The sequence below is a fragment of the Silene latifolia genome, unplaced genomic scaffold, assembly GCF_048544455.1.
Source record: "Silene latifolia isolate original U9 population unplaced genomic scaffold, ASM4854445v1 scaffold_281, whole genome shotgun sequence".
NCBI lineage: Eukaryota > Viridiplantae > Streptophyta > Magnoliopsida > Caryophyllales > Caryophyllaceae > Silene > Silene latifolia.
The window spans coordinates 96,098-122,327 of NW_027413223.1; the positions used below are offsets into that span (position 1 = coordinate 96,098).

Genomic DNA, 26,230 nt, shown 5'->3' on the forward strand with positions numbered 1-26,230 from the left:
TTGATTTAGGGGACACGACTTTACCCTTGTCAACAAGACACCGTTACTAGTATTTTGATAACTATTCAATAAACTGTGCTTTGGGTTCGACCTCTACTTACATACTACTTACATGCTACGCTTGTTAGTTGAGTTATAAATGATTGTTTGAATCAGTTTGACAACAACCTAGATAGACTCTAGTGAATTCCAACACCCACATTGCGACACGATCATATCGAGCAACGAGTTTGGAACCTAAACCAATGAATCTAATGAACATAGGGTGTCAAATAAAATGAACCCCGGTGTATGGATGTTAGGAGCTCCTTATGCTTGATTTTGGATGAGAAGGCGCCCTCATTCCAAAATCTCGGCCCTTACAATTCTAATTCCGTAATGTACAGTGGCGAGATAAAAAGAGAGTGAGTATATACTTTATGTGGTGTGCGTTGCTATTTGATGGTTGTGAAATTGCATGGACATGTGAGGTATGATGAATGATGTGATGCTTTATCCGGTAACTAATGGTGTGTGCCATAATAAGAAAGGTAACTCTATAATCGAATTATGTCTCTGAATGTTATACAACGATATAGTTAATACTAAATGCCACAACACCGTTTTTGTTGCGTTTTTTTTTTATAGGAACTTATGATTAATCAATCATCATCTAAATCAACTCCCAAAAGTTTGTTTGCTTCCATTATCAGCATAGGTTGACCTTTTAGTAAACTTAACTGTTTTTCTATTATTAAACCATGGTAACATAAACCAATACTTTCAATAATGCCGTAAAATACTAATTTGGTAACCCAACGTTTTCAATGATGTTATAAACTACTAACAGATGTTGTCACAGATGATACTACAAGGTGCCTCGTGCATTCGAAGTATAAAAATCACGTATTTTGTTATCGTTGCTAGAGACTCCTAATTCTATTGGAATTTAGTTTGGATTTGATTTTGCGAGAAGACCTTTCAGTTTTACGTAATTGTTGTAAGTCATAATAATCTGCAAAACCCATAAAGGTCCATCTCAGTTATAGAAATTAAGGTTCCTATTGGTGAATTGCACCATTTTTACGAAGATAGCGTTTTGTATTTAATTGAAAACCGGTGGTGCTTGTAACAATGAAAATGTTAACTACATAATATAACTATGTCACTTGATGTTATACAACTGATATAATTGCTATTGAATGACAAAACTTATGTTAAAAGTACTGATCAACTATAGCAAACACGCAACGTAAGGTGGTGCATCTTTTTTTTAAAAAAAAAAAAACAATAAAATATAATATAAATAGAAGCTTAAATTAACAGCAATAAAAATAAAAATAAAATGATAAATATAGGAATGTTATACAACGATATAGTTAATACTAAATGCCACAACACCGTTTTTGTTGCGTTTTTTTTATAGGAACTTATGATTAATCAATCATCATCTAAATCAACTCCCAAAAGTTTGTTTGCTTCCATTATCAGCATAGGTTGACCTTTTAGTAAACTTAACTGTTTTTCTATTATTAAACCATGGTAACATAAACCAATACTTTCAATAATGCCGTAAAATACTAATTTGGTAACCCAACGTTTTCAATGATGTTATAAACTACTAACAGATGTTGTCACAGATGATACTACTAGGTGCCTCGTGCATTCGAAGTATAAAAATCACGTATTTTGTTATCGTTGCTAGAGACTCCTAATTCTATTGGAATTTAGTTTGGATTTGATTTTGCGAGAAGACCTTTCAGTTTTACGTAATTGTTGTAAGTCATAATAATCTGCAAAACCCATAAAGGTCCATCTCAGTTATAGAAATTAAGGTTCCTATTGGTGAATTGCACCATTTTTACGAAGATAGCTTTTTGTATTTAATTGAAAACCGGTGGTGCTTGTAACAATGAAAATGTTAACTACATAATATAACTATGTCACTTGATGTTATACAACTGATATAATTGCTATTGAATGACAAAACTTATGTTAAAAGTACTGATCAACTATAGCAAACACGCAACGTAAGGTGGTGCATCTTTTTTTTAAAAAAAAAAAAACAATAAAATATAATATAAATAGAAGCTTAAATTAACAGCAATAAAAATAAAAATAAAATGATAAATATAGAAATGCAGGCTGTGGGGTTCGAACCCACGCGCACTTATGTGCAGAAGATCTTAAGTCTTCCCCCTTAACCACTCGGGCAAACCTGCTGATATTTATTTAATATTTTAGTTTTAAATATGTACAAAACATAATGAATCATAAAGGCCGACATATGAGAAAGAAGATAGAAATAAGAAATAAGAAACCCTAGGCAGTAGATCCGTGTACAAAAGGAGAAAAGGAAGACGATAGAAAGAGAAAGGAGTAGAGATTGATTGATAGATCTGAGAAAAGATGGCGGAGCACTTGGCATCGATATTCGGAACAGAGAAAGACAGGGTTAACTGCCCCTTCTACTTCAAGATTGGTGCCTGTAGACACGGTGACAGATGTTCCCGTCTTCACACCAAACCCAGCGTCAGCCCAACCCTCGTCCTATCAAACATGTACCAACGCCCTGACATGATGACCCCTGGTGTTGACCCTCAAGGCGCCCCTCTTGACCCTCGCAAGATCCAACAACACTTTGAGGTCCTTTCTTTTTTTTCCTTCTTTTGTTGATTTGTTATCGCCTCCGTCTTAATTATTTGTTTACGTCTTTCTATTGGAACTTGATGTGTGCCGTTTTCAGTAACCAGTCTACTTGAACTTTTTAGGGTTAGAAAAGTACTCCCTCCCTCCCGGTCATTTGTTTACATATTTCTATATTAAGAATACCCTTGGTGGGCAGTTTGATCCTCCACACCCAATTTGGTCCACTTGTCATCTAATAATTGGCCCCTCCTCCTTGTTTTTGTACCAAAATCAAAGGTAAACAACAGAGGGACTATCTATTAAGTCCTTATTGTTGCTTTGTTTTTTAATTATTGCTTGCAGTTGATTCTCGGGTTTATTTTCCAACACTTTGTTGCCTTATTGCTCACATTCACCAGCCTTTTGCCCAAAATTTAATGTTCTGTATGAATACTGTTGTTGACGGTAAAAACCGATTGTTGTGATTCGACTGAAAATTGTGGAGATGTGATCTTTTGCTCAGTACCAGTTTTTTTCACATGTATACTTTTTTTTTTTTATATATAAAAAACTGACTCCGTTGGAGTTGAGTTGTTCCTGATCTGGGGAATTACGTGCAGGATTTCTATGAGGATTTGTTCGAGGAACTTAGCAAGTATGGGGAGATTGAGTCTCTCAACATTTGTGACAATTTGGCCGACCATATGGTACTTCTCAACTGATTTTTGTCCCCTTGTATTCACTTCTGTTTTTGTTGATCATGTTACTGACTATTTGTTCACCTTCCTTTCATGGATGTCTTCCTGAGCAGGTTGGAAATGTTTATGTTCAGTTTAGAGAGGAAGAACATGCCGGAGAGGCAGTCCGCAACTTGACTGGGAGGTTTTATGCTGGCCGTCCTATCATTGTTGACTTCTCCCCAGTCACAGATTTTCGTGAAGCTACTTGCAGGCAGTACGAAGAGAATGAGTGCAACCGTGGAGGCTATTGCAATTTTATGCACTTGAAAAAAATTAGCAGGTAATCTTTATTTCCATATTTAAATTCGTAAAGAATAATATTTTAAACGTCATTGTTATCTGAAGGTTTTTTGTCGGTGTCATATATTGGTGCTCATGATTCTTTCTTCAGGGAGCTGAGGAGACAGTTGTTTGGGAGATACAGACGTAGGCGCAGTCGCAGTAGAAGTCACAGTCCTAGACCCCGAGGCCGAGGTGAAGGACGCGGTGGTGGTGGTCGTGGCTATGGTAGAAGAGATGATGATAGAGGTCAGCGGTACCATGATAAGGGAAGAAGGCCTAGAAGCCGTAGCCCTGCTGGACATAGGGGTCGAAGCCGAAGCCCTGCTGGTAGAAAGGGCAGGAGTCCAGTGAGGGAGAATAGTGAGGAGAGGAGGGCCAAGATTGCACAATGGAACAGGGAAAAAGAGCAGGCAGATACTGGCAACCATAATGCAGAGCACAACAATGGGGATGACTATGACCAACAACAGCCATGACTGGACATTGTTTTGCTGGTTATGGTACGTGTCCAAGTGAACTTATATTTTTTGCATATAGGATTGGGATTTTTATTTGGCCCCTCTTAAATTTAGGCTTTAAAAAGATTATAGCTTACTACCCATTTTCCACTGTGCAGGTGGAGTACAGGTTCTCTTAATGATATTGAAAGTTAAATCTTTTCTCCTATTTTAAAATGTTAAAGAACAATACTGCAAGGATCCCTTCCCCCCATACTTCACAACATTATTCCCTCAACCGCTCTTGTTTAGACAAACCAGCTTTCTGTGTCAAGCCCATTAGAGAGTGTGGAATGTAAAGACTTCCTCTCACTCCTCGTAAATAGAAAAAAAAATAGGGAAATTCTTCTAAATCATTCTTGAAGTTAAGAGAATTTGAATTCTGAGATATCTTTACGAGTCTAAAGATGTTCATCGTTTGGCCACTGAGAAACTTGCAGCAAACCCGAGATTGCACTCATATTGCGGTATGGTTAGCTTGTCTTTCTTATTCTGGAGTCTTTGGGTATTCCTGTGGATCGCTGATTTCATTTGCAATCACCGCAAAGACTCACTGTTACTTTGGAACATGACCAACTTGGCTGGCCCTTTTTATTTTATGCATTAGCAATAGTAACTGCAAATATTGACATAATTTCTCATTATGGGTCGTTTGGAAATAGAGTATCTATGCTTCTAACATAGTGTAAAGCTGGTGACAGCCTTTACCCTGCCATTGGCAGCCTTTGCGCCATTGAGGTAATGTTGGATTTCTAATTTCATTTCACTTGCAACTGTTGCAAGTGCATCTAGCTGTTATACTTCTCACTTTGGAACTTAAGAAAACTAAACCAATATGAATATGTTCCTGGGCAGAAGTTCCGGCTATCGGGACATTTTAGGTTTTAGTCATCATGGTTCATTAGGACAGCATCCTGTCTCTGTTACACAGCGGTTCATATCTTATGTCGGATGCTCTTTTTTTTTTTTTCCTGGATTTGTTTTGTGGGATAAATCTTACATAGAATTTTCAAGATTGTGCAGGTCCAGGTTATCCTGCAAGAGGGCTGGGTCATGTTAATATAGCAGCTTATTTTGATATTTGTATACAGGTTGGCTGTTGTCATCTACAGAGCTGTTTGCAGGATATTGTCCAGGTTGCTCATGGGAGGCTTGAAGAACCTTACTTGTTTTGAAGCTTTTTTTTTTTGTGTTGATTAACCGGATGTTCTTAGCAGCTGTTATTCGGAATGTAATTTGAATTTTCGGTTTAATGCTTTCTGGAACGTGGAGTTACTTGATTTAATATTGTTGCTATATGACATTTATGTCGTGTGGATCAGCTTTCATGAATCTTTTTCTAATCACTATAAACCGCTATTAACTGTGTTTATCCATCGCAAGAAATTGACCTTCCTCTGGTAAATGGCAAGTTTTTAAAAACGTCTTGGGTTTGTAGAGTATGATCCAACTTTGTGTTTGGAAAGCATATTTTTTTACCACAAATTCTCATTGGAGACGTGCATTATCAGTCACAAGCTTAAGACGGATAATGCCCCTTTCACAATATACAAGTGGCACTATTAGGGTGCTCCATTTTTCCCAACTTGTTCTCCCACTTGCCTTGTTGTGAGAGGGGAACTATCCGTCTTCAGCTTGTGACGGATAGTGTCCGTCACAAGCAAGACGCTTTGTTTTTTTACCCAATTGGCAATCCATAATTGGAGCAACAATATTATTGCATTTATTGGGTGTTTGCTTGAGTGATTAAAGTCCATTTCAATGTTTAGTTGGGGGAATTTTGGATTCCACATCCGATCTTCCCCGTTTGCTTTCCAAATCTATTCCTTCCCCTTACAAATTTATATTGAACTAAACAATCTCATAAGGAGTGGATTTAGAACCCTATATCCCTATGATATTGATTATTGAATTCCATTCCATTCCTTCATCTCGAACCAAACGATCCTTTAGTTTATGTTCAATAACATAGACAAGAATCTATTGTTTTCTTGGGTAAATTGCGATAATTTTTAAGGATTCGAATTAAAAGAAAGCTGGTTTTGCGATTGCCTAAAGTAAAGTGAAGTCTCCTCAACAAACTACGTCTTCGTCTGTGTGTATTTTAGTCTGTGGAGTTTAATATGATAAGATAATCAAAATCATTACCGCAAGATAATATTGGAAGTTCACTTGTTCATAAGGCTAAATGCTTCGAGAAAGAGGTATTTGACAAGTACTCGGTAATTTGCAAAATCATCTCATATTTCTGGGTTCATTCGTTTTTTCAGGTAAATGGAACGGCCAAAAAAGAATACGTAAACAACTCAATAAAACGGAGGAAGTATTAAAATATTGTGAGAGAAATTATAGAATATATTAATAACTAAAAAAAAGGAAAAAAAAAAGTAACCATCTACTCTTTAGAGTCTTGTTTGATGTAGCCAAGCTTGGACAGATTCCAAGAGGCATCATGTTCTTTAATATCTTCCACCCAAAGTACTTCATTTCGCTCCATTTCACGCGAGATAAGATGAGTAAATCAGTAATCTTCCTAAAGCTTGAAGGAAGAAGGATTATCAACAGTAAGTCTCCCTTAAGACGGTACTATCTGTTTTACGCTTAAAACGGATAAAGTCCATACCATATTTGTGTATATAAGAATGTATAGGGAACCAAGTGGTGTTAGTCCAGTGGTAGCCGGGTTAAACCTTGGAGCTTGCAGAAGTGCAGGAGTTGAGAGGTCCCGGGTTCGACTACCAGCTGGGGCGATGATCACTTGGCCACTGCAGCCTCCGAAAGGGGTGGCTTACATGGTCCATGTGGTGGTGCGGGAATGCATGGGCCCGGGGGATTCAACCCCCCGTCATCAAAAAAAAAAAATGCATAGGGGGAACTGGAAAGCAATATAATTTGTCATATATATATATATATATATATATATATATATATATATATATATATATATATATATAGAGTTGGGATCCGGTGAGTCCATCTAAATATTTGAGTCCATGAGTCCATAAAACAATATCACGAATTTTTTTTTTCAAAATTTTTTTTTTCGAAATAAAAAAAAATTTCAAAATTTTTTTTTTCGAATTTTTTTTTTTCAAAATTTATTTTTTTCAAATTTTTTTTTTACGATTTTTTTTTCGAAATTTTTTTTTCCGAAAATTTTTTTTAACAATTTTTTTTCGTGTAAACTGTGATATTGTTTAGTAGAACGTGTGATATTGTTTAGCATAACTTGTGATATTGTATTACAAAACAATATCACGAAATTTTTTTTTTCAAAAATATTTTTTTCGAAATTTTTTTTTAACAATTTTTTTTTTCGTGAAAGCTGTGATATTGTTTAGTATAACGTGTGATATTGTTTAGCATAACGTGTGATATTGTATTACAAAACAATATCACGATTTTTTTTTTCAATTTTTTTTTTTTTCAAAAAGTTTTTTTCCAGCTGTGATATTGTTTAGTACAACGTGTGATACTATAAGTTGTGATATTATTTAATATAACGTGTGATATTATATCATGGACTCACGGACTCAAAAAGATAGGGTGGACTCATGTGATCCTAATTCTATATATATATATATATATATATATATATATATATATATATATATATATATATATATATATATATATATATATATATTTTTGACTACTTTTGCTTTCTTTATTTTTAGTCAATAACTACCTAAGCTAAGAGTCTAGACATATTTGGGCAGTTTCCGCTTTAACCTATCTCACATGACTCTTTTATGTTTTAATCTTGCTTAGGCCCGATTTTGGGAAGACATGATGTACTTTTTCGCTTTAACTTTAGTAGATGTTCGTTGTTATTATTGAAATGTGAAAACTTAAATTTTGCTTATTTTAAGTTAAATTGTAGTTTTGATGTAGTTGATCATTGTTGTTTGATGTTAGCAGAGTCATGTGAGATAGGTTAATATCGCTAAATCGACCAAATCTCCCCATATTTTAAGCATAGGAAGTTTTTACCAAAAAGGAGAAAACAAAGGTAGTCTAAAACAAGAAAAATAATATAAGCTAGTCTTTTACAAATACCTCTAAATATAATGTAGTTTTTGACAAAAGCGCATTTGTGTTTTGAGGCGATCTTAGCTGCATTTGTGGTGCAAGGACCGAGATCGGGATTATGGGTGAAACCAATTTAGAATAGTAACATACTTGGATGTGCTCATGTACTACACCCCTTAGTTGGCTTTGTTTTGTAGTTAATTCTTTGAATCTGTTGAAGCAATCTACCATTATGCAATTCCTTCATGTTAAACTAGTTGCCTTGTTTTGTCATACATCATTTGTTATCGGCGACTTTAATTTTGTGACCATCATTTAACGCAGTAAAACATAAGGCTCAGAGGACGAAAGCTTTCCTTCGTGTTTTAAAATATTCTAATGGGGGTGTTCTTGAGGTAATTTACTTCTTATATAATATTTCTGATATTATTTTAAATGAGGTGTGAAAGGCTTGTTTTTTTAGGTGCCTAGGCTGTAAATCTTTTATGTATGCCGTAAAAGATATTTTCAACTGGTTCCAAACATGCACAGATGGAAATGGTGGCAAAACTATGAATCATTTAGATGTTTATTAAATTATCTGGTAGACCTATTGAGACTCTGCAGATTGCGGATATGGATGTTAAACTCTCAGTTCTGATATATCAGCTCTAAACTGGACTAACTTACCTTTTTTTTTGTTGTTGCTCATGAAGGCGAGAGAGATGTACAAGTGAAGCATCTCTCGAAAGTGGAAATGGAACAAAGCAATGATCCCGGTGGATGTACATTTACTCGGTATTGCTCATCTTTACGTTTGACACGACACGTACGTCGTCGCACTGTCAAAAATAAAACCTAACGGTCTCAACTAAATATGTAGTAGAGGCAGTCGAGTATCGAATCCACAGGGAGGAATGTAACTACAGCTATCTATTTCTAATTCTAAGGTAACAATTGGGTTTGATTAATTTTTGGTTCTAAACTACGGATTAAAAGGAAGAGAAATAAAGGAAGAGCAGTAAAGGCAAGAAAATGATTTTAAACTATCAAATAGAGAGGGACATGCCGGGAATTCGGTTCACTACGGTAGTACAACAACTCAAATGACAAATGACTTAGACGAACTAATGTGAGACGGATATCGAAGGTCCTTTCGGTCCACTTCCCACCCTAAAATACCACTAACTTAACTTTCGTCCTCATTAGGGTAGTCTACTGTTTATAGCAGGCATATTTAGTCCAATCTTTCGATCCAGGATTAATTGTAGCCAGATTAATGGGTGACATAGAAGCGTGCACTCAACTAGGTCGAGAATTACAGTTATATTGCTATAGTGACAGAGTCTCTTATGTCAATTCGTCTAATTCATTCACTACGTCGTCATTATTCTACCGCAGATCCCCTAATCCCAACATGAAGGGGTTTAGCTACTCATATTCGTAATAAAACTAACAAAGCATGTAAATTTCAGTGAGATGACATAATGAAATGATAACAAAAATTGCTAATAGTAATTAGGGCAGAAAGAGACAATAACATAAAACAAGAATTAAACAACAAAGGAAGGTTAATTATTATTAAGAAGGGAAAGAGAATTACAATCCAGCAATTTCCGGCGTAAAGAACGAAATCCGAGCAAAGAAAATCCAACGTCGAAAAGTAACCGTCTAATGTAGAAGAGAGTAAAAACTAGATAAAAAGAATACTCGATGAAAAGAGAAGAATAAGATAAAAGATGATTAATAACCTAGTTAAACATAGGTTAAATAGCCAAAAAGCCTAAGTGTTTATGCGGAATATACTAAAACACGGACTAATTAAAGCCCACAGACGAAATCCTCTCGATCGAGTAGGCAAAACCACTCGATCGACCAACGGCTCGCGAGAGACTCCTCGATCGACCTTCGGGAACTCGATCGAGGACCGGATCAAATGCGGCTTACTCGATCGAGTAAGGAACAGCTCGATCGAGTCTTGGGAAGCTTAGGGACCTCTCGATCGACCTATAAACTGCTCGATAGACCACCAATCAACTCGATAGACCACTTGAGTCTTCAATTCAGCTCACGTCTTCACCCAAATGCTTCGTAATGCGTGCGACGACACTTCAAGTGCAGCATCTCACTCTGGGACAATTCCGTCTCCTCTAAATGCATGCAAAAAGGACGAAATGGAGCATGGTTTCGCTACTTCCGCGATTATCCCTACAAAAAGGACAAAATACACCAAAGTAGCCAATTCGGGGCAAAATACTATAAAAACAGTATATAAATGCATAGAAATACGTCTTTGAAATAGGCCAAAAAGACTATACATTAGGCACGTATCAAATCTCCCAAACCAAACCTTTACTCGCCCTCGAGTAAACTCAAAACTATACACTAATGGAACGGAAATGATAACTCAGAGCTAGCCTAACTTGTCTACTTGAACCACTTTAATGCAAAGAAATCAACGAGTTAAAGCTAGACAAAGTCAATACGCAAACGAATTATAAGTCATTCGAGAAATAAAGTGACCTATCGACCTTGCAAGACCAACAAAACTGGACTCTCACGTGGTCACTCTTCTCTCATGAAGCAAAGGGCAAATGTTATATGTAAAAGAGAGAAGAAAGACAGTCACTCACCTAACTGCGACCTACATAGCATGCATGCAACAAAAATGAAAGACAATCCAAGTACTAATGCACACACTCCAACCAATAATGTCCGTCACAGCCGAGGGTTTGCAAATAATATGGGAATAGTGAGGTTCAGGTGAGAAAAGGCAAAACAAGTTATGGAAATGTGGAGGTAAAAGCGTCAAGCTAGTTCCTAACAGGACCATAATAAACCATCCGGATCTCAAACTGACTGAAAGACTAAGCACAGGTGCCCTTCACTTGGCACAAAACTCACTAGACTGGAAGCACAATCTCCTCAAAAAATATGGAATAAGGGTGGAGGAGCTAGACGGTCACAAAGTTCCCTTTTTTTAAACACCGTCTGAGACAACTAACTGAAACAACCAACCCTCTTGTCGATTATACGTCCTCAAACATCTTCTCAACTCTGACAAGAGGGTCCAACTTTTTCACAATTTCTCTCTTTTTCTTTTGTTTCACGTGAATCTCATCATCTTTTCATTTTTTTTTTTCTTTTTTTTTTCTTACTTCACGTTTTTTTCCTTTTTTTTTTTCAATACTTTTTTTTTTCTTTTCTTCCTCCTTCCTTAATACAACACCAACTCCAACGGGAATTACGGACCAAACTGCAACGGAAAACGTACCACAAAAGGACAGACTAACTAGCTTGACTAGGCAGGCTTAGTTTGGAATGTAGCTAATGGGTCAAAAAGGCAAGTTTTGGTCAATGTGGAGCTAAATGGGTGAAGAATGTAAAGAAAGGGAAATTGCAAGACCTTCCCTGCATGTGACACCAACCGCAGACCCGAATATGTGCATTTGACGAGAATTTGAATGTCATAAATGTGCAAATGAGACAAACATGCTATGCAAGGAGTACTACTCTCAAAATTCCTAATGAACTGGTCATGAATGTCACCAGTTATGGCTCTAAAACTCAGAATTTTTAAGTAGTTTGCCAGTTTATAGGTCAAGTCTAAACAGTCAGCTATTATTTGAACAGAAATTCGTAGACTATGCGTATGACAAAGCTAATAACTATCAATGAAAGTGCAAGGCTCAAGTAATGTGACAAGCTAAGTGCAATTTCATCACGGGAATCTACCGTTCCGACTCAACCTAAATGCAAAAATAAACGTGAATTTTTTTTTGAATTTTTAATATTTTCTAATTTTTTTGGATTTTTGATTTTTTTTTTTTGAAAATGAACAACAGATGCAAACTGAAAAATTAAACGTGAATGCAAAACAAATGCAGATGCAGACTCAAAAGGATGCAATACCCTCCCCAAACCAAAACGGACAACGCCCTCGTTGTCCTCCAGCATACACCAGCAGAAAAATGGGGGATGGGGGTATACAACCAATGAAATAAAAATAAAAGAGACGAAAATAAAAGAGTAAGAAGACATACAAAACACGAACTTCCCCAAACCAGCCAGAAAACTGGGGAAGTGAGTAGACCACTAGCTACTCGTCGTCGGCACCGCCGTCTCTCAGGTACTCCGACTCAGCAAAACGGTCTCCCCAAACCAGAACAAACAAGGGGAGACTCGTCGTCGTCACCCGGTGGTCCTCGGACCGGGTACGAACGGAGGATCACTCTGCTCCTCTCGGCGGCTCTCGGCTCTGATCGCTCTGCGCCCGTAGCCGCACCTCTCGTGCTACCGCTGTCTCCTCCGGCTCCTCCTCTGAGTCAGAAGAGAACGGAGGGTACCCGTCCGCTGGGTATCGGTAGAAGGAAGGATGCGGCCACCCCTCTGGAATCGGTCGCCGGGCTCGGATATGGAACTCGTAAAGCGGGAATACAGCTAAAGCCATATCCCGCCTCATCTCAGTAAGGTACCTGCACATATCCTCGGGCGCCTCTAAAGCAGGAGGGCAGACAAAATTGGCCGGAAAAGCCGAACCAGAAGGAGGGTCAAGTGGGGGTGGAGTGAGTGAAGGTGTAGGCTGAGGCGTGGGTGTCGGTCCAGCCTGGGCCTGAGTCGGGGCCTGGGAGCTAGAAGAAGCTCCGGCCTCCCGCTTCCTCTTCTTAGTGGAAGAAGAGGGAGGGGTGAAGGTAAGGTGGTAGGTAGGTGGAGGTGGCCTCGCTCCCTCAGCAGCAGTAGGGAGCGGTAAAAGTGGCGGAAGGGTAGAGCACGGCAAGGTAACAGACGTGGAACCACAGATCTTCCACGTCCTCGCGCTCCCCTTCGCCTTTGGGAACCAGGTCAAGACAGCCATGGCATCGAGGTCAAGGTAAGCCACCTCATCAGGTGCAGTGAGTGAAGGGTCAGTAGGGTAAAGGTGGCGGGCAATCCTAGTAACTAGCCCGCCGCGGACAAACGGTCTTGACCGAGTCCCAATTCCGTTCAATCTTTGAGCTACCGGATAGGCAATGTTTAGAACAAACGGGAACCGGAGTCAATGTTGAGGTACCCGCGAGAATCGCTAGCTCGGTGTTGGTCAAGTTATTGGGCTCGGGCGCCCAAAAATAGTCTCACCTAACAAACGCAAGTAGTAACGGGGCGCAGGTAAGTGAACGTGAGCTCCCTTCCGTGAGTGGAAGGGAGTGTGAGACAGAGAGCGACCCAGTGGTGAAGAAGGTCTCGAGGTGGGGCGGTGAGGCCGTCACTAACTAGGCCTAAAACCTGCCCAAAGGCGAGCCAAAGTCCAGTGATGTGACTCGTTGCGGAGTCGAAAGTAAATACGGGGAGCTGGAGTGGTCGGCGGTGTAAGAGTCGGTGTCAAAAGAGTAGGAGCTAAAAAACTCGTACGTAAGGGTACGAATGGTAGCCTCTGCATGGTAATCGACCCGACATACCCGTCCCGTTTAATAAACTACGAGACCTCCTCGTAGATGCCTAAGGTCTCTAGGTCGTCCGCGCAAGGAAACGGGTGGAGGAGAGGGGGCAACGAAGTAAAGCGACTAACCGTTTCCGGTGAGCCTCGAAGTGAAACGTCGTGGGCAGCTTGATGATAACAGGTGTGAGAGCGCCCTCTCCGTAACAATGACCTCGAGACGGGTGGAAGTGATGGCTAGTCTGGCTAGCCTTCTTTGGTGTGGTCTCGGTGGCGGCATACCAGTGCTGGAACGGGCGTCCGTCCACGATCCAAGAAAGAGAAAGGCCTGGTGGGAGTGAGGGTGATGGCCTGTGAAGCCTGAACCGAGCTCCCGGCTGTGCTAGCCGCGGAGTAAACTGTCCCTGCAGCTGAGACAAGTAGAACTGGTGCTGCAGTGGTGACTAAGGCGGAGCTAGTGGCAACAGCAGGGACCACTGGCTCGCTCGAAGAAGGGCTGGAGGACGTACTAGTAGAAGAAAGAGAGCTCGCGTCCATCCTGCAAAGTGTCAAAAGGGCATGAATAAGAGAATATGCTGCTAACCGTGGTTAAAACAACCGCTAACCAACATGTGACAGCAAAAAGAATGGCCCTATTAGTCGAAAAATTCGACTTACAGCATACAAAACCAAACAATTCCTCAAAGATTTTTCGAAAAACAGCATGTGAGTGGTGAATAAATGATGAAGCAGCGACTGCCAAGGGCTAAAACAGCATGAAACCAGAAATGGGGGCATGTATGACTCTGGGCAGTCGAGAATAATCACTCACAGCGCGAGATTCCTAACAATGTACATCAAGTAATGGCGATAGGGGACGGGAAAACAGATAACAGCAGCAAAAGGTAGTCAAGAACTGCAGTTAAGCATAGCATGGCAGCATAAAACCGTCTTACAGTCGATAAATGTCGACTCACAGGGACCCTAGTCGCGGAAATCGCACAAAAATCGAATTAAACATGTAAAACACCGAGGAATTGCGATAAGATCATTAATAAGCAAATTAAGGGCATGTAAACACAATCAAATCGAAACAATTCGACTTAGACATGGAATTTTCGAGCCCTAATTCAAATCACCTCAAGAATTTCTACATAAATCAAGTGAAAATGCAAGGAATGTGATAGAAACACTTACTTGGTGATGATTATCCTATAATAAGAGCAAATAAACTTCAAATAGCAATCAACAAAACGGATTTTTAATCAAAAACCCGCAAACCCTAATTCCTCTTAAAATCCGCAAAAACGAGCACAAAAGAAGGGGAATATAAGGGGCTATTGAAGAATCAAGTGCTAGTGATAGAATGTAGGTGGTGAATTTGATAAATTTGGGCAAAAATTAGGGATTTGGGGGAAAAGGAAATCGTAATAAAGGGAGTGTTAGAGGAAATTAGGGAAAAAAATAGAAATGAAACGGAAATAAAGAGTTAAGTAAAGAAACTCCCGTCCACTGTTCATTTCACTCGATCGAGTGATTTTTAAGTCACTCGATCGAGGACTTTTTGATGTCCCTCTGCTCGATCGAACAACAGTCCCCTTCGATCGACCTGTTCCTCTGTGGCCTTCCTCGATCGAGTAGCCAGCAGACTCGATCGAACCATCTTTCACTCGATCGAGTACAAAAGTACTCGATCGAGGACTTCCTCGTGTATATTTCCTCGAATTTCTACCTTTTCTTCCTCGAAATGCGTGCATTTCCCCAAACCTGCGTAAAACAATTCCAAACATATCCCAAATACCAAATATGCAGCAACACAGTCTATAGTCTTAGTCTATGCTAAAAAGAATTGTCTAAGCTAATTGTCGTAATAAAAACGTAATAAGAAAATAAATTCAAAAGAAATTCAAACCAAAAATCTATTACAATTTGTTACACGGGGCATTTCCCCGTTTAATTCCCATCAGCTGTCAGTAGCCCCTTCGTGGGCTTCTGACTGGAGGACGTCACTTCAGCGATACTGACCGTCCTCTTTGACTTCCATGAACTTGAATTTCTAAGGGGAGGAGGAACATAATTCCAATCTACGTAGGTTCGAACCGCCTTCGTTCTCGCCCCTCTGTCATCTTCTTTGGCATCCTTTGCTCCAGATTGATTGATAATGGCTGCACCCCGTCCCTTGACAGCTCCTTTCTTGCCTTCATCTGTACCTGCAGTAAGGAAAACAGACGCATTTTCCTCCTTTTTGCTCTCAGTATGAGGCGGAGGGTCAGCAATAACAGCAATATTCTCCAAAATTGGAGTGTCAATAATAGGGTCAACAGAAGAGAGGGCATTGCAAGGCTGAGCTTGCATGGGAGCCCTCCGGAATTGGGACTGACGAAAAGTCAGCTCCTCATCCCCTACCTGGAAGGTCAAAGTCTTCCCCCCGACATCTATCATTGCGGGCGGTGGACAAAAATGGTCTCCCTAAAATGATAGGGGTATGCACATCTTCGGGGATATCTAGGACGACAAAGTCAACGGGAATAAAGAACTTCCCGATCCTAACAGGTACGTCTTCCGCTACACCTAGTGGCCGTGATAGACTACGGTCGGCCATCTGGACAGTCATATTGGTGCAACTCAGTTTTGTCACACCAAGTCTCTTAGCTAGAGACAAAGGCAAAACACTTACGCTAGCGCCTAAATCGCATAACGCATTGTCAATCAACTGCATACCTATATGACAAGGGATCGAAAAACTACCGGGTCGATTGCTTAATAGGTAGCTTATTTTGAGATAGGGTGACCCCATCTCGATCAAGGCTACGGTCTCATTATCATTTATGGTCCTCTTACGTGCTAAAATCTCTTTCATAAATTTCAAGTAAGAAGGTACCTTAGTCGGCAATCGATGAACGGCACGGAAACTTCCAAACTCTTCAAAAGCTCAACAAATTTGCTAAACTGTTGATTAATCTTGGTATTCTGCAGCCGCCTCGGGAAGGGAACAGTAATTGGAATCTCGAGTCCCTTGTTTCTCGCTTCCAAAGTGTCTTCCGGAGCGAGTTCAGTATCCTTCGGGCGCTTCTTACCTCTCGAACGAGGTCTTTCTGGTAATTCATCGCTTAAACGAGCACTAGCAGGCTCTCGAATAAGCTTCCCGTCATCAATGTTGCTCGATCGAGCAGTGTGGTCACTCGATCGAGCTCCTTCTTCAGCAACATCAGTCGATCGAGCAACATCCCCACTCGATCGACCATCTTGACTTCGAGTTCACTCGATCGAAAGCAGAAGACTACTCGATCGACCAGATTCTTCACCGTTTCCACTCGATCGACCTGTTTCAGCACCAGACTTCAGTCGATCGAGTAACTGCTTCGTTGTGAGCCCCTTTTTCTTAACGAAAGCACCTTTGTTCATCATCGATTCTGACTATTTCAGTCGATTTCTTCATTTCTGGTCCCTTATAAGAGAGACCGCTTCTCAACTCTATCAAATGTACCGTCTCATTTGGGTTCTTGTCATTTTGAGTCGGTAAATGACCTGGCTTCCTCGAGGATTGATTCGCGGCGAGTTGGGCAACTTGAGTCTCAAGTGCCTTTATGGTCGCGTCTCTCTGTTGATCACTGGTGCTTCTTTGTTGATCACTCGCATGAAGCTGCTTTGTAATGGCTTGCATCATAGACTTTAACTCGCCCATTTCACTCACCCCACTTGAAGATGAACCGTGGTTAGGAGGGTTAAAAGACGGAGGCTTCTGATAGCCTTGTTGCTTCTGATGTGGAGGGATATATGGTTGTTGCTGCTGATTCGGAGGAGCGGTGGGATTGAGTACATTGTTCTGGTTACTCCACCTCAAGTTGGGGTGGATATTTGGCTCGTAATGAGTGTTGTTTTGCCTGTAATGTTGGAAGGCAGCACATTGCTCATAAGGACTAGGACAATAATCAGCGACATGTCCGTCTACCCCGCACCTCGTACAGACGAAAGGACCGTCTGTCATGGCATTAACCTGGTACATCCCTGGCTTTAGAGCTCCCCTAGTTCGTACTTGTCGAACCTAGCGATGGGGCCTCTAACGCAGCCATCGAAGAGGACTCGTGAGCTCTCCTTTGGTTTCCCCTTGAATTCCGTATTCACCCGGTGAGTGGCTAAATCATCTATGATTTTCCATCCTTTCGTCGGCCCCAAGTTGTCGGAAAATCGACCGTTGGCTGCAGCATCTAATATAGCCCGTGATCATCATATAAACCATTGTAAAAATGGTTGCCTGAGACTCCATTTTTCGAAACCGTGATGCGGTATGGTACGCACTAGTTTCTTAAAACGAAGCCATGCCTCGTGGAAGTTCTCGTCGGGCCCTTGTTTGAAACTTGTTATCTGAGCTCTGATGGCGATGGTTCTTGAAGCAGAGAAATACTTCTTATAAAACGCCAATGCTAGCGAATTCCAATCTGTTATGCCGTGAGCAGCTTTGTCTAAATCCCTGTACCACTCCCTTGCAGCATCGCGGAGTGAGAAGATAAACATAGTTTCTTTGATCGATCATTTGTCACGCCAAAGGGGAGGAGGTATGGAGCAGCGATAATCAATGAAAGTCTCCATATGTTGAGCTGCATCTTCCTTCGCGGCTCCTCCGAACTGATTTTTCTCGACCATGCTAATGTAAGAGGGCTTAGGCTCGAACTTCCTAGCATCTCCAGGCAGTTCGAACCCTTTATAAAGATTGTCAGCGGTGGGCTCGGAGTGACTAGCAATGGTAGCTTCCTCGGCCATTTCGGGAAATTCTGGGAAAGTGATAGACTCAAGTGATGAATTGGAAACTGGAGAAGATGGTGGATTGTCTTCGAAAAGCTCGTTCTCGTAAAAGTTACCACGAGAACTGGGCTCTTCCTCGGCCTGTTGCTCTTGAAATAGTCTCCTTTTTACGCGTAGAGATCTCTCAATCTCGGGATCAAAAGGTAGTAGTGGACCACCTTGCGACCTGCGCATAAGACGAAACTACAAACAAGATATGAGAACAGTCTAAGGAACGATGTTCCTTAAACTAAAAAGGAGAATTAAAAATAAAACAGCTAGTAATTGGAACAATTGCCTCCCGGCAACGAGCGCCAAAATTTGACACGTCGTCGCGCACTGTCAAAAATAAAACCTAACGGTCTCAACTAAATATGTAGTAGAGGCAGTCGAGTATCGAATCCACAGGGAGGAATGTAACTACAGCTATCTATTTCTAATTCTAAGGTAACAATTGGGTTTGATTAATTTTTGGTTCTAAACTACGGATTAAAAGGAAGAGAAATAAAGGAAGAGCAGTAAAGGCAAGAAAATGATTTTAAACTATCAAATAGAGAGGGACATGCCGGGAATTCGGTTCACTACGGTAGTACAACAACTCAGCAGCAAATGACTTAGACGAACTAATGTGAGACGGATATCAGAAGGTCCTTTCGGTCCACTTCCCACCCTAAAATACCACTAACTTAACTTTCGTCCTCATTAGGGTAGTCTACTGTTTATAGCAGGCATATTTAGTCCAATCTTTCGATCCAGGATTAATTGTAGCCAGATTAATGGGTGACATAGAAGCGTGCACTCAACTAGGTCGAGAATTACAGTTATATTGCTATAGTGACAGAGTCTCTTATGTCAATTCGTCTAATTCATTCACTACGTCGTCATTATTCTACCGCAGATCCCCTAATCCCAACATGAAGGGGTTTAGCTACTCATATTCGTAATAAAACTAACAGCATGTAAATTTCCAGCAGATGACATAATGAAATGATAACAAAAATTGCTAATAGTAATTAGGGCAGAAAGAGACAATAACATAAAACAAGAATTAAACAACAAAGGAAGGTTAATTATTATTAAGAAGGGAAAGAGAATTACAATCCAGCAATTTCCGGCGTAAAGAACGAAATCCGAGCAAAGAAAATCCAACGTCGAAAAGTAACCGTCTAATGTAGAAGAGAGTAAAAACTAGATAAAAAGAATACTCGATGAAAAGAGAAGAATAAGATAAAAGATGATTAATAACCTAGTTAAACATAGGTTAAATAGCCAAAAAGCCTAAGTGTTTATGCGGAATATACTAAAACACGGACTAATTAAAGCCCACAGACGAAATCCTCTCGATCGAGTAGGCAAAACCACTCGATCGACCAACGGCTCAGCAGAGACTCCTCGATCGACCTTCTGGGAACTCGATCGAGGACCAGATCAAATGCAGCTTACTCGATCGAGTAAGGAACAGCTCGATCGAGTCTTGGGAAGCTTAGGGACCTCTCGATCGACCTATAAACTGCTCGATAGACCACCAATCAACTCGATAGACCACTTGAGTCTTCAATTCAGCTCACGTCTTCACCCAAATGCTTCGTAATGCGTGCGACGACACTTCAAGTGCAGCATCTCACTCTGGGACAATTCCGTCTCCTCTAAATGCATGCAAAAAGGACGAAATGGAGCATGGTTTCGCTACTTCCGCGATTATCCCTACAAAAAGGACAAAATACACCAAAGTAGCCAATTCGGGGCAAAATACTATAAAAACAGTATATAAATGCATAGAAATACGTGCTGAAATAGGCCAAAAAGACTATACATTAGGCACGTATCATTTACCTATACAGAATATTATATTTTTCTTTGCTTTCTGCGATTTTATGGTTTTTCTGTATGTTCTATAATCCATATAATGTTGCTCATATTGTTATATGATGACTTTCCTTAGGGGTTTGACAACCTTAAAAATCAAACCATCGCTCCTCCACAGTGGACCATGCGAAATTCTGATGACAGGTATTACCTTTAGCATCCTTGATCTCTTTGTAGAGCACTCGTCATGTTTATATAGCTCATTTGTGTGATACGTATGTGCAGAAATCGTCTCCTACTCTGTATATTAAATGTTTGCAAAGACATGCTAGGTCGTCTTCCGAAGGTTGTTGGAATAGATGTTGTTGAAATGGCTCTCTGGGCGAAGGTATGTATGACATTTCCACAGGAAATATATCGCAGTATATCCTCGAACTTTCTCTTACAGCTAAAAGACAATAGCAACGATATTAGCCTCATTTTATTACTCTTTAAACATTGTGTTCTCTTTTCAAGCAATGTCATGTCTTACAACTAATCTGGCTAAGACTGCTTATTCCTGCTTGTGAAGTGTCAAATCTCAATACCTTGGTTGAGTTCTTTGGTTGCGGCATCAATTCTCTGACATTGTTTTTATTAAGCCACCCTTTTGGAGCCTTGGTCAAGTACATCTGGCAAGTTTTGCTATGTACTTTATGAGTTTATGTCTCTCTATAGTCTATACTATTTGCACTAGTCTTGCAGCAAGGCTTGAAAATATTCAACTAGATTTCTTTAGGGGTGGCAAAATGACAATGCTGAGCATAGAATAATTTATTGGGTTGGATAACCCCCCAAAGTTTTTCCACGACCTATAAAGTTTAAGAGCTGTAAGCCATAAGGTGGTGAGAGTAGACGCTCAATTATTCTGAACCTTCCACTGGTAAAGTTAATTTTATGGTTTTTTTTTTTTAATGACATTTTTCCGGCTTTTGTGGCTGGTATATTGTTTTCTGCGATCTTTCGTTATCTGTTTTTCATCATGTGTTTTTGCTTGTTACCTCACACACCTCAAGTATCAACTTGTAATGCACTACAGGAGAATACCACAGCCACTACCACCACTCAGGTCAATATAGAAGACGGACCTGTTCCTACTATAACGACTGAAAAGGACCTGAAGGCGACTGTTGAGAAGGACTTAGTATCCCAAGCTGAGGAGGAAGATATGGAAGCTCTTCTCGGCACGTATGCATTCCCAGTTAACTGTTTTGTGTGTTTTTGTTTAAACTTCTGTTTTTGTTATGGCGCTAGCCAAGAAAAGGATCTTTTGTAGTTTAAATATTGTTTACTTCAATCTGGCATTGGCAATCTAAAGTTCGGGGTTTTCTTCCAATACTGCAGAACCCTATAAGGCAAACATTTTCTGAAGATGCTTTTAACTCTATTACTTCTTATATTCTATACAAGTCAGCTGCCTTATTGGATTATAATGAGTTCTATTTCGCGTTGTTTAGGTGGTATTGTGGGGGCTTGTACTTCCTAGTTCAGTGAGACATAGAAAGTCACTTGTAGCTTCATCAATGAAATCAACGAACTAGTTAACGGATATATTTATATCAACATAATATGGTCTGTATTTGCTTCAAAATGCAGTTATGTCATGGGCATTGGTGAAGCTGAAGCTTTTTCTGAGAGGTTAAAGCGTGAACTTCAGGCTTTGGAAGCAGCTAATGTGCATGCTATTTTGGAAACAGAACCCTTGGTTGAGAAGGTAACCTGCTAAGTATATTTTTTAAAGATATTGTCTATTTGGATTAAGCTACAAGGCGTTTTTTAACTTTTTTGTTGACTGAACTCTGAAGTGGTGAAGTCTTCGTAAATGCTTGAGGTGGATTATATTCTTGGTTTCTTGTTTGAGCTACAGCCTTGTAGCGGTGTTATCTCCATTAATTCTGTGGAATGGAAGATGAATTCAGATTTATCTCTCATCCTTCTCTTCCTCTGGAAATAAAACATTGATGCCTTGGTCGCTTTATATGGAGGAAAAACCTTTGTTAAAACATGAAGATTAGGACAGTTGCTTCTTTTGTTTCAATGAGCTACTTTGAGGAGATTCATTTGCCCTAGGGATAGCATAAGAATGGGTGCGCGATATAATCTCAAAGTGTGTGCCTGACTTGTGAGTTGTGAAATCAATGTTCTACGCCAAAACACAGTTCGTGCACACGTCTTCTAGTTAAAATGTGCTATTGAAGCCGTTAATCTTACATTGATGATAATGGATGCAGAAAGTGATAATCCTTGTTTTTGCAGTGGAAATATTGCTTTTAAGGTGTCTCTGCTCAGATGGTTGTTGATTTCACTATGGATAGTGGTTTAGATCTATACTTCTCTTCGAAATGATTGAGTAGAAAATAATACTGAATATGAGGGTCTATCTTTAAGATAGCTATAACTGTTCCTAACTGATATGCAAGCCGTTGATTTAAGTTACTTGAAGTTGATAGTCAATTGTCGGACGAAAGCCTGAAAAGAATGTCGCCAAAGTGTCGAGCTTCTTATTAAGCTTAGTATCTCTTTAAAAGCATTAAAACAATAAGAATGGAGTGAAAATACAAGCTGACATGATGCGGTAAAGTAGAAATATGACAAAAAAGTTCACAAGAATTCCCATCCTGTCTAAGTGTCTAACATATATTCGTGAAATGAATTTGTCTTCGATGCTTTATTTTTGAAAGACTAAACGCATTATTTCTTTCCTGACAGGTTTCTTTTATCAAAATGAGTTCTTGTTTATGTTTTGTATGTTTAATTCTTTGGATTTGTCCTCTGGCTTGTTCATCTTCTTATTCTTGTCGCTGAAGTCTGCAATCCTTAATGATTTGGCTGATTCCCTGGGTGCAGCATGAATAATATTTCTTCATCGTTCTTGGGTTTCTGTTTGGATGCCTCTTTCAAGTGAAATTCAATGTGCAACCCCGTTATCGTGAGGGGAAAGTTCAAAGCTCTATCGAGTCGACTCTTCTAGAAAGCATCTCGTGAAGTACAAATGTACTTTATTCTTCTCATTAATGTCACTGCTATTGTCCTCTCAAAGGTTAAGAAATATTCAATGTGATTTGTTGCGGGGTGTCGATAATTTGCATATGGGTTCCATTTGATTAATCAAACGTGATTTGTGTTACCAAAGACTGATGACTCAGATTTTTGGCGTGAGGCTATAAGTTTTCATGGCGACGAGGTGCGAGGGACAAATTGGGTTCTTGGAGAAACAATTTAAATTGAGAAGCTGTTTAAATAGAGAAGCTATATAAAACCCTAATGATTTTGAAGGTTCTGAAGGTTCCAAGTAATGATTTCGGAGTAGCGATATGATTGATTTTGAGATCAAGACTCAAATCTAGATTCATGGCGTTGAGGGCGAAGAATCTAAGGATCATATTTTACTATTTATCCCTCGGGTTTTGTCATTGCTACACTTATCCTTATCTATTTTTGGCTTGTATTGGATTCACTCTTTTAGTGCTAAAGCTTTTAGATTCGCATTGAAGAGAAAAATGAAAAAAGGGTTTTGTAGCAATGTTTGGAAGATGGTCACTTAGCTAGGTGGTGATCCTTGATGAACAGAGTTGTCGTTTTTTTTTTTTTTTTGAAGATATTACCACTATGCGGAAAAAATTGAAATGCTGATTTTTGAAGAGTTCATTGCCTTCTGTTTGAAGTTGTTCCATATTTGGAGTCAAGTGCTCCACTCTCACCACCATATTTCATTTTTCTCTTTGTCGATGAGATCACTTGTGAGATCTTAACAGCTCTATCATCTAGTTCTTTTTTTGTGTATGGGTGCCACCCTTGGTATTGTTTAATTCATTTCCCAAATTGCCTTCAATAAAAGAATAGTTCCTGAGGTTGGTCTTAGAAGCGTGATTGACTTGGTAGCATGCAAGCCTTATAATTATAATTTATATAACCTTGTTCTAAGTTGTTGTATCTCGTGACATTTGTCTACTTTTCCGTTGTTATATGAGATGCAATTGTACATCCATCTATGGTTTATCTAGTGCTGACGTATAAATTACGTCGTAGAGTATGCAAACGAATTCTCTCCATGCAGGTATTAAGAGGTGTTGATAGTGCCCTGAACTGTGTAGACGATATGGACGAGTGGCTTGGTATATTCAATGTGAAACTCAGGCACATGAGAGAAGACATTGAGTCGGTAAGTTAATGTTACTATTTTGTCTCTTTTGAAATTTCCTAGATGGAACCTCTTTTATCCAGTCAAAACTATCTTTGTTTACATATTGTGTTGGTGGTCATTTCCTTACAATTTGATACTGCTGAAAAAGAGATGTTTTCGCTGGATGTTAATTATTGAACTACTTGCCAAGGATCCCGATTTAAATTCTCATCTGCGCTATATGGTTTATGTTTGCTCAATCCCACCAAGAGGGTAAAGCTGATTGAGTATCAGTCACATGAATACTTTTTTTGTCTAATTGACATTTTTGTCTAGGGACAAATACGAGTAGTCTTGATTCTTGAAGGATAAGAAGCAAGTGATATATCAAGATTCTAGTATGTTGTTCATCAACCGTTTTGCTAAGTTATATTCAGGATTTTGTTTGTTTGTAATTTACAAGCAACAGGGCTCAAGTGTATAGTATAACTTGTGATACTGTAAGCTGTGATATTGTTTGTTTGTAATTTTTTTTTTCAATTTTTTTTTTTTTCGAAAAGGTTTTTTTTTCAGCTATGATATTGTATAGTATAACGTATGATACTGTAAGCTGTGATATTGTGTATCATAACACGTGATATTATATTACTAAACAATATCACAATTTTTTTTTGGTGTAGTATAAGTTGTGATATTGTTCAATATAACGTGTGGTATTGTATCATGGACTCATGGACTCAAAAAGATAGGGTGGACTCATGTGATCCTAATTCTATATATATATATATATATATATATATATATATATATAGTGATAAGTTCTTCTAAGTCCTTAATATCTTTTGAGTCCCTAAGTCTTTATTCGGGCCCTTGGATTAGAAGAATGGAGAGTGGAGATTTGCCTAGTTTAAGCCCATTATAGGCGTGAAAAAAAAAAAAGGAAATAGGGTGAGCAGGAGAGAGAAGGGCTGTGTCAGTACAACTTGCTATTACCCACTGTGCACACACAAACACATGCATAATCACTCAACAACCTTCCTCAACACATTTCTTAGACATACTCCACCAAAACACCATTTGAAAAAAAAAATACTCATCAGACTGGCGAAAATTGAGAGCGAATCCTACTTTCTTCATTTCCCATCTTCCTTTATCAGCTTCCTTGATCATCTTCCATTATTATCCTTGAGCATCTTCCATTATTATCCTCGAAGCTGAGAGACAAACAACAAGACCAACGTCCAACGTAAAAAATGACGGATTTGCAAATGGTTCCATTTGGCCATGGTAATGATTGGATTGTTTATTTTTTATTTTCTTCATGTTAGTTTATATATAATATTGTTTTGAGTCCTTAATATCTAATATTGTTATGAAAACATTAGGTTAGATATTAACAGTTCTTTAAATATGACGAGGAAGTGTTTTTGAAGCTTGTTTTTTATTATGTAAAATCTGTTAAACTTCTCCATGATGGAAGTTAAACTCTGTGAATAATAAGTTCAACATCATAGTGTCAGGCTTGAAATTTATAACAGTGAATTCGATGAAATTGTAATCTTAACTGCAAAAGGTGTGAATGTAAGCCACCAAAGTATTATTGTAATTACTATGGTAGAATTGAATTTCAAAAGTGTAATATTTGTATCTTAAATTAAAATTGTCAATATCGTAAGTATAACTTATAAAACTGTAATTATATGTGATAAAAGTATAATTTTAACAGGTAAAAGTGTTATTGTAAGAGACGAAATATGTCAGTGTTCAAACTGTAATTGTAATAATTACAAGTATAATTGTAACATACAAAAGTGTAATTATAACAACCAAATGGTTTATTGTAACAGAAAAGCTGCAACTTTATAAACTATAATTGTAATAATAAAAAGTATATTTCTAACAGATTGGACTGTAATTTTAACAGGCAAAAGTGTGATTGCAAAAGACAATT

At 39.0% G+C, this 26,230-nt stretch overlaps 2 protein-coding genes, 1 long non-coding RNA gene and 1 other non-coding gene across 5 annotated transcripts; 3 read left to right on the forward strand and 1 right to left on the reverse strand.

The window, feature by feature from the left end:
* Positions 1-2,118: 2,118 nt before the first annotated feature.
* TRNAL-UAA (transfer RNA leucine (anticodon UAA)) lies at positions 2,119-2,201 on the reverse strand. Its single transcript has one exon. It is a non-coding gene; the product is annotated as a tRNA-Leu (tRNA).
* A 30-nt stretch (positions 2,202-2,231) lies between these two features.
* On the forward strand, positions 2,232-5,458 carry LOC141639140 (splicing factor U2af small subunit B-like). Of its 2 annotated transcripts, none has more exons than XM_074448320.1 (5): positions 2,232-2,625; positions 3,228-3,314; positions 3,419-3,627; positions 3,739-4,129; positions 5,218-5,458. In XM_074448320.1, exons 1-4 carry the CDS (start codon positions 2,389-2,391, stop codon positions 4,103-4,105), a joined length of 900 nt encoding a protein of 299 aa, XP_074304421.1. In that variant the 5' UTR covers positions 2,232-2,388; the 3' UTR covers positions 4,106-4,129; positions 5,218-5,458. The 2 variants fall into 2 exon arrangements, with proteins under 2 accessions (XP_074304421.1, XP_074304422.1); XM_074448321.1 differs by having other exon boundaries at positions 2,236-2,625; positions 4,246-5,458.
* Positions 5,459-20,244: 14,786 nt separating this feature from the next.
* On the forward strand, positions 20,245-21,263 carry LOC141639135 (uncharacterized). Its single transcript, XR_012542384.1, has 3 exons — positions 20,245-20,321; positions 20,403-20,505; positions 21,196-21,263. It is a non-coding gene; the product is annotated as an uncharacterized LOC141639135 (long non-coding RNA).
* Positions 21,264-21,310: 47 nt separating this feature from the next.
* On the forward strand, positions 21,311-24,477 carry LOC141639136 (exocyst complex component SEC3A-like). Its single transcript, XM_074448317.1, has 4 exons — positions 21,311-21,344; positions 21,753-21,870; positions 24,214-24,318; positions 24,361-24,477. Exons 1-4 carry the CDS (start codon positions 21,325-21,327, stop codon positions 24,475-24,477), a joined length of 360 nt encoding a protein of 119 aa, XP_074304418.1. The 5' UTR covers positions 21,311-21,324.
* Positions 24,478-26,230: the final 1,753 nt, after the last annotated feature.